At 35.5% G+C, this 12,287-nt stretch overlaps 1 protein-coding gene across 1 annotated transcript in view; it reads left to right on the top strand.

The window, feature by feature from the left end:
• LOC136031307 (serine/threonine-protein kinase atr-like) overlaps window positions 1-12,287 on the top strand; it is a 76,721-nt gene that overhangs the window by 33,274 nt on the left and 31,160 nt on the right. The window contains 2 exon segments of the mRNA XM_065710763.1: window positions 370-658; window positions 4,902-5,159. Coding sequence (XP_065566835.1) covers window positions 370-658; window positions 4,902-5,159 — 547 coding nt within the window.

Here is a 12,287-nt window from a genome sequence, read left to right as displayed (position 1 = left end):
TCAACAGTCCCAAAGTTCTACACCAAATGGTCGTAGGCTTTGCTAGATAATTATAGCTAGCTAAGGTAGATACAAGGTACTGTAGACCTAGGGGTGGGGGTCAAGATCACGGGTAATTCCAGGTAGATTCGGCTCGTTGAATTTAATTTTAGGGTAATTTTTTTTTTTTATCTCAAAATATGGTTAGAAAAAATTCAATAGCCTATAAAATTTAACGTGACTGACAAATTCCGACACTATTTTCGGATTCAGCACATTAAACACATACTTAGTCTGTTCTTTGTTTTTTGTTTTATTGTTTCTGTGAATACTTAGTCTTTACTACATTCTTATTTTGATACCCCTTTTACTCCCGTTCCATACTTCTAGATTCTTAGTTCTGGATGCGTCCTCTGCTACTGACAGCTGTATTTATCAGCTAGGAGTCCTGGATGGTCTGGATGATTACCCAGATATTGCTAGTGTAGTTAAGTCAAAGCAACATTCCCACAACGATTTGAAAGGCAATTTGAACAATTTTTTGTTAGTGATTGAGAATGATGACGATGCCGTCCGTACATTGGGACTTTTGAAGCTTCGTCTATTCCTTCGTGAAAGGGCTATTGAACTCCAAGATCTTGTTCTTAATGCTGATACTGGTGATGCTCTAGTCAGTAAGGTATGAGAAAGCGCATGCTTCTTTTTTATTTTATAATAAAAACTAATTTTTTAGCATCTTGACCAACAGTTCGTGATAACGAACTATCACCTTATTCTGATTCCAAATCCACAAAATCATTAAGTTTCATGTAACCCATCAAAAGTTACAAGCCTGTGAAAATTTTTTAATTTTCAGCTAATGTAAGCTAACATTAACAATGTTAGCTTACAAGAGGAATATTTCGCAACAGAATAATTAACTAAGTTTCAATTTTCATAAATTTTTCCTCAGTTGCTCATTGATTCTCATTGAAGTAACTCAAATAATTGCTTTTCCCTACGTGGATAAGTACCGACAATTGTGTTTATTATAATTGGTGGTGGTTTTTATTTGTTTTTAGATTAGTTTTCTTTTAATTTTCTATCTTGTGCTGAAGACGCCTTGTTTGGATACAGGCGAAATATCTGCGTTGTTTTAGTCTTTTAATTCTACTGGCCGTCGTCTCGTTTGAAGTTTTCTTTTTGTAGAGTTTTATCTCTCTTGATTATTTATTGTGTAAATTTGCCTGATTATTGAAAAAAAGGGGGGGGGAAACCCTCAAAAGTCAAGGGATCTCAATGAAAATTACCCACCAGATTCAGTATATAAGACGATTCTGCTGTAGAGGTTTGAATCTCCTATCTACGAAAAAGTATAATTTCGTTGTTTTTTTTTTTTTTTCAATCATTATTAAGAATTGATGTCACTAGCTTACAATATTCACCAGTTGTATTAGTTCTTTTATACCCCAAAAAGTCATAAAATAGTTTTGAGTGCGTTTAATTATGTCCCCAGTCTCAAAGTTGACAATTATGTAATGTAGACGATTCAACGATCTAAAGCACAATGTCCGATTTTCTTTATTGAAGGAAATCCCAGGGCTCTTTTCATTGGAAGAAGTGATTTTTTACGGCACTTGGTATTAATCAAGTGACATATAGCAATCGCAAATTCTGTCGATCTGTGTGTCTGTCTGTCGGTCCCGGTTTTGCTACTTTAGGCACTTCCAGGTAAGCTAGGACGATGAAATTTGGCAGGCGTATCAGGGACCGGATCAGATTAAACTAGAAATAGTTCGATTGCCCGATTTGACCATCTGGGGGGGGGGAGAGTGGGGGGCGGGTTAATTCGGAAAAATATAAAAAATGAAGTATTTTTAACTTACGAACAGTTGATTAGATCTTAATGAAATTTGATGTTTGGAAGGATATCGTGTCTCAGAGATTTTACTTTAAATCTCGGCCGGATCTGGAAACATTGGGGGGGGGGAGTTGGGAGGTGGAAACCTAAGATCTTGGAAAACACTTAGAGTGGAGGGATCGGGATGAAACCTGGTGGAAAAAATAAGCATAAGTCCTAGATACATGATCGACATAACCGGAACGGATCTGCTCTCTTTGGGTAGTTGGGGGGGGGGGGGGTAATTCTGAAAAATTAGAAAAAATGCGGTATTTTTAACTTACGAATGAGTGATCAAATGAATGAAATTTGATATTTAGAAGGATATCGTGTTTCAAAGCTCTTATTTTGAATCCCGACCGGATCTGGTGACATTGGGAGGAGTTGCGGGGACCTTAAATCATGGAAAACGCTTATGTTGGAGGGATCGGAATGAAACTTAGTGGGGAAAATAAGCAGATGTCTTAGGTACGTGACTGGCATAATTGTAACAGATCTGCTCTATTGGGGGGGTGGGGTTCATTCTGAAAAATTAGAAAAAATGACGTATTTTTAGCTTATGAAGGAGTGATCGGATCTTCATGAAACTTCATATTCGGAAAAATGAGGTATTTGTAACTTACGAACGGGTGACCAGATCTTAATGAAATTTGATATTTAGAAGGATCTTGTGCTTTAAAGCTCTAATTTTAAATTCCGACCATATCCTGTGACATTGGGGGGAGTTAGAGGGGGAAACGGGAATTCTTGGAAAACGTGAAAATTGGGGTATTTTTATCTTACGAATAGGTGATCGTTTCTTAATGAAACTTAATATATAGAAGGATCTTATGTCTCAGATGCTCCATTTTCGACTCGAAATTGATCCAGTGACATAGGGGGTGGAAGAGGGAAAGAGAAATCTTGGAAAACGCTGAGAGTGGAGAGATAGGGATGAAACTTGATGGGAAGAATAAGCACAACTTCTAGATACGTGATTGACATAATTGGAACGGATCCGTTCTCTTTGGATGAGCTGAGGGGTGTTAATTTGGAAAAATTAGAAAAATTGAGGTATTTTTAACTTAAGAACGGATGACCGGATCTTAATGAAATCTGATATTTTGAAGGAATCCATGTCTCAGAGCTCTTATTCCAAATCCCGACCAGAATTTGTTGACATTGGGGGGAGTTGGAGGGGGAAATTGGAAATCTAGGAAAACGCTTAGAGTGGAGGAATCGGGAGGTGATAGAATAAGCAAATGTCCTAGATACGTGGTTGAAGTTACCGCACTGGATTCGCTCTCTTTGGGGGAGTTGGGGAGAGGGGTTCAGTGATTTGGCGAGTTTGGTGCTTCTGGACATGCTAGGACGATGCAAATTGGTAGCCGTGTCAGAGAGCTGCACAAATTGACTTGATAAAGTCATTTTCCCAGATTTGACCTTCTGGGGGGCTAAAGGGAGAGGAAAAATTAGAAAAAATGAGGTATTTATAACTTACGAGTGGGTGATCGTATTGTATCTTAATGAATTTTGATATTTAGAAGAACATCGCGACTCAGAGCTCTTATTTTAAATCCCGACTAAGCCTCTGATTTTCCTTTTGAATCAATCTATTGATTCTTAGAATTTTGTTAGAGCTCATACCATATGAGCTCTTGGCTCTTAGCTCTTCCTGCCTCGTCACAAGTGCCATATGAGCTCTTAGCTCTTGTTTTTCTTGTCTCCTCTCTGATTAAACATGAGTTAACACTATCCTTGGGAAACTTTTCACAAGGATAGGAGTATATCCTGGCAATATGGGTATATCTATCGTCTGTACTGAACGTCTGAATAACGTTTGTAATTATGGGTCCGGCCCTGCTTTCACAGAAAGTTGATTAGTTCTTCGACCAGCCATTCTAAGCTCGTTGAAATCACTCATGAAAATCACTGAATATTCCAGCATTTACGAAAGTCAAATATTTCTTCTATTTCTCTTTGTTTGTTGTTGCAAGCACTGAACGCAAGCATTTGAGAAATATAGGGATTATAAAGTAAAGAGGGTAGGGGTGAGGTCTAGTGGCCGTATCTACGATTCTCTTGATGCAGAGTTGTACCAAGTTTTATTTCCTGTTGAATTCAACTTTTGACCACCTAGATAAGACATAAGTGCAAAAAAATCTGCTTTCTAATGCCAACATAAAAAAATGTACCTTTTAAAATACAAAATGGTCCTAAGAACTAAAAGTTGTTGCTCGTAATGTGATTATAGTCTAGTTTATCAAAGTAACAAGTTTTAAGTCAAGTTCACATATACTTTGTTTCTTCTTTTCTTTTTTTTTGTAGTTTTGTACTTCTAGTTGAAATTTGGTCGTTAAAGAAAATAGACTGTTAAAGTACCTAGTGCATTCAGCTTAGATTATGAAAATACTAGATAACAATTTTAGAGGATATCAATACTAAGCCTTTTAGATAGTAATGTATCTAGACTAGAGACCAGCTTGACTACCTCTTTTGAAATATCGCTATCTTAAAATGATAAAATGTCTTGCTTAGTGAAGGGACACTATCTTAAAACATTCTGGTTTAAATTGCAAAATATTCTTAATTTTGTCAAAGTTCTTTGCTTATCTCAAGTCAGTTGGGACGCATACCTGCCAAATTGACCTCGTATGCTTAATTTTAGGGGAACAAAATTATGAAGAATATATATTGTTAATTTGGTGATAATATAATGAATTTTTAGTTCTGGAATTTTTTTTCTGTTTTGCTTATGCATGAAATTGCTTTATTACAACGATCTACTAAATTTTAGGAAAAGCTAATTGTTTTATGAAAAGAAAATATTATTAAAATGCGGCTTTTCTCATTTTCGTAGTATTATGTTTGAGAATAACAAATATTGAAATTTAATTTCGTGGGCTTTAACGCTACAATTAAATCAGAAAGAAATATGGTATTAGGCGATTTTATATATTGAGGCTAAGTATTCACCCAATACCTTATTCCTTGTTGACCGACCAACATTTAATAATATTTGTAATTTTTATATCCTTTTTTATAGTTTGTTCACATTTTCTAGCTCGTTATTACGCTTTGTGCCAAATACCAAGAAGCAGGAGAAGAAAGCAAGTGTCTATTCGCTGAATGTCTTGGTTTAGTTGGTGCTATTGAACCAAGTAGAATTTGCCTTGGCGAAGAAGAGAATGAGAAACCATCTTTAACAGTGTACGATGACGTGACTTCTGAAGAATTTGCGTTTGAGCTGTTTAATAAGCTATACATTGCTTTTTTGCAATCTGTATCTACTCAAATAACTACATTCTCTTACACTATTCAGGTAAAACTATTTTGGCTAAATTTAAATTAATATATTGAAGAGAGTGGGGTGTATCGGTTTTGACATCCCCCTCCACGCACTGTCAAATAACAACTCCGTCTACACTCTTAGATACCATCAAAAATATTGAAGGGATAATATTCAGGCTAATTTTTGATTTAGGGAAATTCAAGGTTTGAATATTTCAGTGTTCAACTAATTGGTGTCAATGGTGCCTATATTCTATGCAATTTGTTTTAAATGGGAGTGGTTTATTTTGTATTTTAAGTTCTATGGTATTGACAAAACGCTAAAATAGTGCAAGCTTTGGGAATTAACGCTGCTTAAATTGATACTTGTTTGTTACGTAGGCGGTAGGCTCACACAAAAGATAAGAAATTCTTTATATGTGAATCTACTTAACAAAGAGAAAATAATCATAACAATTGATTTTTAACTCAGTTTAAAATACAAAAAGTGGAGTAATACAATACATGACGAAAAAGAAAACCATAATTAAAATCGAGAAAAATAACTATATGAAAATATGGATTAATACCGTGAAACGGTTCAAATCTTAAAAATACGAGCTGATGCAAACTGCCATGTTGCATGGCTAGTTTTGCCGTTATTTCTTAAGATAAATTCTGTATAATTATTCTGTTTCTGTACCCTGGTGGCAGATATGTACAAATCTCAAATATTGAAAATACACTGAATCCAGAGCTCGAATATTGTTTGTGAGGAAAACGTTAAACAAACCAAATATAGAAATAAAATAGAGTAGTTTTAGTAAGAGGACTACAGTTTTACCTGTGTCTTATGGATATATTTAATACTATTGGCAACTATTTTCGAACAACAAAAGCTAGAACTTTAAACTATGGTCAGAAACTGCTCGTGGATCAGATCACCTGAATTATTTGAAATAGAGATTAGCCTACTGTCCTTTAACGGATTCAATTAGAGGTGTAGGAAAATCGAACAACTAATCTGTGATCTAGAAACAGCCTTATTATTAAAAGAGAGGGACTCGCATTTATCAATGTTCAGAGAAAGTGTTTTAGTAGATTTAAGAGAGACAGCAAAATTACCAAATTCAGAAAGTCCCTTCCAAATGCTACTAATTAAAAGAATGTCATCTGCGTAACAAGCATTTAACAAGTGAATTTAAAGTTGTACCCTATTCCGTAAGTGTATCTAATTAGTGACCATTTTGTGATTGTAAAAGTAGCGTAATTTAGCGTCACTTTTGAGTGCTACGATAGCTATTTCAATAAACGAATGTGAATACGAATACTAAAGTATGTGAAACGCAAAAATGGTTTTCTTTATGCAGTTGAACAAAGGTCACAATTTTGAAAGTTTTGCTAGCACACGCTCTCTTGATTAGTTTTGATTTTCAATAGTAATCTCTTTCAAACTAAAATAATACTTACAGCGAAATACCAAATTTTACTTGTGAATGGTAATTGTCTAGGAACTAATTTCTGGTCATTTCTAAGAATAAAATTCTATCCAGACACGCTTATAAACGTAGCTTTACCAACGAGCACTTTTACATGAAAAAAAAGAAATGATGGTAGGTTCTTGGAATGGCCCTAATTTGGCAGTTAGGTTTGTCTGTGCAAACCCTACAGGTAAGGCCTCAAGCCTTGCACAGTGACTGAGGTCAGTCTATAGTAGTACCTAAAAATTTCATGTGGAATGGAATGTGTTTGGAATGAAATAGTAGTTGAACTCAATACCCTAAGTTTATTTCAACTTGTAGCTATTAATGACCTCTTCCTCCATCGTTTTTCTGTTTTATTACAAATTATGTCTTATTACCAAATTTAACTTATTACTAAATTTGAATTAAAGATAAGTATTTGTGGGTGCCAAGCCATGGTTATTTGTAGAAAAAGCCAAGACAGATAGTCCAATTGAGTGAGAGGCAAATCTAGCATAAACTCTTATTAGGACTGTATAAGAATGAAATACTGTAAAATGACCGTTTAATTTTAAACGGTCAACTTATCATTTGTTAATAGATAAGTCTATCTATCATCTGTCCATGCGTCATTCCTAGGGTAAAATCAAGATAGATAGTCATATAACTAAGATAGTCATAGAAACTATGGTTTTCTAAGTGTTTGGTTAAATGGCACGGGTAAACGGCAGTAAGTATGACTCTCTTATTGGACCAATACTTGTTTGTTAGCTTTTAGAAAGACAAGCCCGCCCTGAGTCTCAGGTAGGTTGACCAAGAATTTAAAATTGACATAAGAACGTTATATTGCATAAAATGAGAGGTAAACAAGGCAAGCCTACCTATGGTCTTAGGCAGGTTAACCGAAAATTTAGAATTGACATTGGTTTTGGCCCCAATAATTTGGCCCCATCTGTAATGAGTGTCAGGTAAGGCGATTGATTTAATTCATAAACTTAGACATTTGCACTAATAAAAACTTAATTCAGTTTTAGTTGACAACAAATTGTCCGGAATTGCAAGATGAATTAAAATATTGGTTGACCAATATTTAGTTGACTGTCTGTGTTTGTGTCTTGGTTTTGACTGTCTAGGCTTTTGAAGCTCAGGGAGTTTTACCAACAAAAATGCTCAGATAGTCAGTAAAATGGTATTGCCTCAAACTAGGCAGCTGGGAAAAAAAAATTGTGCTTAACAAATAATTAAAAATTTTAACCGGAACCCCTGATGATAATCCACAGACCTTATATGAGGGGGTAGCTATAGAAAAAAGAATAGTAAAAAATGAAATTGGCTGATATTGCTGGACTGAGCTGAGGCAATGAATAGATGCTATTTGGAAAGTAATTGGAGACGGCGGGCATCCCTTCCCCGCCTGTCCTGAAGATAGAAACTTGAATGCTATGCAGTGGACATGGGCTAGAAGAGATTCCACTGACTGTCTGGTATTTGGTAATAAGGTATATCCTTTTCTGGCTTCCTTGATGCTTGATTGCATACAACTCTAAATTAACTAACTACAAGATTTCTTAAACTTGACGTGCGTCCCATTTAATTGTATGAATTTGCCTTCTTTTCTATTGCCTGATTTACTGTTTAAATCGCACGTTTTCAGAATGCCAAATTGATTTTTTTTTTTTTTTTTTTTTTTTTTTTTTTTTTTTTTTTAGACGTTGAAATGACTGACAGATATTCTTAACGATTTTTTTTTTCTAATTCCCGTTCGAAGAGAATATCTTCTTGAAATTGACACGAGAACCTATAGCTGAGTTCTGCTTCCAGTTTGGCAGTGTTATGATTAACATAAACTTTTCTGCCGCTTCAATGTGTGTTGATGACCAACCATGTGTTAATGAATATTTTTAAGTACCTAAGCTAAGAATCCGGAGTTAGTTATAACGAAGTCTGTATATGTCCTTAATAATAAACTAGATCTACGTTGCATGGGCAACATGAGATGTTGCGGCAACCTTTGTTCGGCTTCGCCGAGTAAAGTGTTGCAAGAGCAACACTTTAGTTTTGTTTCCTCCCTTCAATTAAACGCTGAAGTTGCTAATATGTAAGGATCTTAAAATAAATACTAGGTACACAAAATTGCAAAAGTTGTAAACCGCTCATAGCTGAATATAATTGTTGCCCAACAGCCGATTATTACTTACAAGTCCCCTACATGTCTTACCAATGGGGCCAAATTGGTCTTACCATCAAACACACCGGAAACAAATAATAGGTAGGCCTATACCAACTAGCAAAAGTTGCGAACCCCTCAGTGCCGAAGATAATGATGAGCTGAACAGCCAACTGTTGCTTAAAACTCCCCTATATGTCTCAGAATTGGTATCGGCCAATTTTTGGTTTCAGTGTGTACCTTACTACTGAAGTTGTCAACTCCTTCAAACTTTCAAGGAATTTTTTTGCCCAAAATGGATAACATATATTTTGATAGGCTCATCAAGAGCTATCGACTGCCATCAAAAAAATCTATCTGTCTTAGTTCAAAAGTTGACTTTTTTACCGTTGGCAAAGTTTCTAACGTCATCTTTCAGAAAGTAGCAAAGGATAAACTCTAATTTCTTTAGCCATGAAAGAACTTTTAAAGTTTAAGAGGCACTTTTGATACCATTTCTCTACCGCAATCCCAAGTGGGAAAAACCGAATGGTAAACTCAGCTGAAATCACGAACAGAAATGGGTAGAAACACAAGCAAAAACCATTCTTTTTGGCCCCAGGCAAGAGTTCTACAAAGCTTTCCAAAATGCAAAGTCATATTCATCAATCCGGCCTAGGGCCCACACTTTCGGCATAAACCGCAGAGGTTGGACCCTTGCCACTTTCTAGGAATAAGCTGATAATCCGGGTGCTAGAAAACAAAAATGACAAAACCAGTGTTGCTGTCGAAACAAAATGAGAAAAATTACCAGGATCCAACTTATCAAGGAAACGACTGATATCAAACAGATCGTGGTAACGAACTGTGGTAAGGAGCGACCCGGCTCAATAGTAACCGAAACTCTAAAAAATGGAATTTTGATACCAATAGCTACGTCAAAAAAATCGCATTTTAATGCTGATTTCAAATATATAACTTTCATCGAGACCTATCAAAAGTTACGAGCCTGAGAAAATTTGCCTCATATTAGAAAACAGGGGAAAACACCCCTAAAAGTCATACAATCTTAACGAAAATCACACCATCAGATTCAGCGTATCAGAGAATCTTATTGTAGAAGTTTCAAGCTCCTATCTACAAAAATGTGGAATTTCGCATTTTTTGCCAAAAGACAAATCACGGATGCGTGTTTATTTGTTTTTTGTTTGTTTTTTTTTTCCACGGGTGATCGTGTCGACCCAGTCGTCCTAGAATGTCGTGGGAGGGCTCATTCTAACGAAAATTAAAAGTTCTAGTGCCCTTTTTAAGTGACCAAACAATTGGAGGGCACCTAGACCCCCTCTCACGCTCATTTTTTCCCAAAAGTCACCGGATCAAAATTCTGGGATAGCCATTTTATTCACCATAGTCAAAAAACCTAATAACTATGTCTTTGGGGACGACTTACTACACCGCAGTCTCCCTGGGAGGGGTTGTAATTTACAAACTTTGACCTGTGTTTACATATAGTAATGGCTACTGGGAAATGTACGGACGTTTTCAGGGGGATTTTTTTTTAGTTTGGGAGGGAAAGTTGATGTGGGGGGGGGGGGGTTACGCGGGAGGATCTTTCCATGGAAAAACTTCTCATGGGGGAAGAGACTTTCAATGAAGGGGGCGCAGGATTTGTTCGCATTATTTAAAAAAACAAGGAAAAAAAATATGAGTAGTTTTTCCTACTGAAAGTGAGGAGCAGCATTAAAACCTAAAACGAGGAGAAATTATTGCGCATATGAGGAGTTTACCTCCTTGTAATGCCTCGCTCTTTACGCGAAAGTATTTTTAGTAACTTCAGCTATTTATTCTACGGCCTTTGTGATTCAAGGGTCATTCTTAAGGAATTGGGATAGAATTTAAGCTTTAGTGTAAAGAGCGAGGTATCGACGAGGGGTGAACTCATATACGCAATGAAAATATACGAACATAGAAGTTCGTTACGTAAGTTAATTCGTAAATTACGAATATTTTTTACTAATGAAAATGTTGGTAAAACAATTAAAGGTTCTAGTTGCCTTTTTAAGTAATCAAAAAATTAGAGGGCAGCTAGGCCTCCTCCCTTTCTCCTTTTTTCTCAAAATCTTCCGATTAAAACTATGAGAAAGCCATTTAGCCAAAAAGAAAATTAATATGCAAATTTCGTTTTAATTATTTATGTGCGGAGAGCCAAGATCAAAACATGCATGAATTAAAAAACGTCCAGAAATTAAATAAAAAAAAAAGTTTTTTTAAATGAAAGTAAGGAGCGACATTAAAACTTAAAACGAACAGAAATTACTCCGTATATGAAAGGGGCTTTTCTTCCTCAACGCCCCGCTCTTTACGCTAAAGTTTTTTCCTTTTTTAAAAAGTAGAGCTAAGAGAAAGAGTCAAACTTTAGCGTAAAGAGCGGGGCGTTGAGGAAGAAAAGCCCCTTTCATATAAGGAGTAATTTCTCTTCGTTTTAAGTTTTAATGTCGCTCCTTACTTTTATTTAAAAAAACTTTTTTTTATATTTAATTCTTAAGCTTGAACCTACAGTTCACAGTTTAAGCAGTTCATAGAATGATAGGAAGTCGAAACTGTCTGTAGGCACCATTATATAATAATGTTTCCTATTATTTCTAGTTGACTGATATAAACAGTTTGAAGAGTGCTAGTTTACTACCTTGAGCTAGGTCAGTCTATTTTGTTTTATTGCCTGCATAAACAAGCAATATACTTCAGACTAATCTTTTTAACATTTATAATTGCAGTGGACCTAGGCATCTTATCTTTTTGGAATTATCAGGCTAATTTTAAGTAAAATCCTCAAAGAAAATATTGATCCTTTTTCTTTTTCATTTTGTATATTTTTTTCCTTTGGAGTACTAAGGATATCAAGAATAAAACATTTTTCCCCTAGGCCCTTCTTAAGTCTATTCGTGCTTGGCAATTTAGAATTTCGTAGAGGTTTCTTTGAGTTGTTTCAGAGCTTTGGATTTTTAGGACAATATGACATTTCTACCAGTGTCACCAGGTTCAACCCTGAAAACAAATAATCATTGTTGGTTCGTTTACTTCGACAATATTTTTTGTCCGTTAAAGTTCGAACACTGACAGTATGTTGGTTTCCATAGACAATTAAATCTCTTCAAGGAAAGCTACGCCCTTTTAAGCTCTCGCGGTGACCTATATTTTGACCCTTTTTTTTCTTTACTCACGTATTCCCTTTTTAAGTCTGATGCCTGCTAGAAATGAAGAAAATTCCTTAACTGCATATGGAATTCCTTGGTTACGTTTGGTTACGTTAAGTTCACCAATTCAGAATTATGTTTCATTTTCACTGTCCTTGGTTTTCTAAATAATGCAAAATTGAGACTTCACTGGGTTTTTTTCATCTTTTTCACGTATGTAAAATTACTTCTTTGTTTTCCACTATCTCAGGCTATATTCTTTGGTTTTTAAAATGTAATATATCCTTTGTAGCTGATAGCTTTTTTAAGTATGTGTAAACTAGTCAAAGAATTTGTCAAACGACACGCCTAATAAGAGGAAAACAGAACATATATTC

The sequence above is a fragment of the Artemia franciscana genome, chromosome 9 (assembly GCF_032884065.1).
Source record: "Artemia franciscana chromosome 9, ASM3288406v1, whole genome shotgun sequence".
Lineage (NCBI taxonomy): Eukaryota > Metazoa > Arthropoda > Branchiopoda > Anostraca > Artemiidae > Artemia > Artemia franciscana.
Note: the sequence above shows the minus strand (reverse complement) of the source record. Positions and strands in the feature narration are given on the sequence as shown.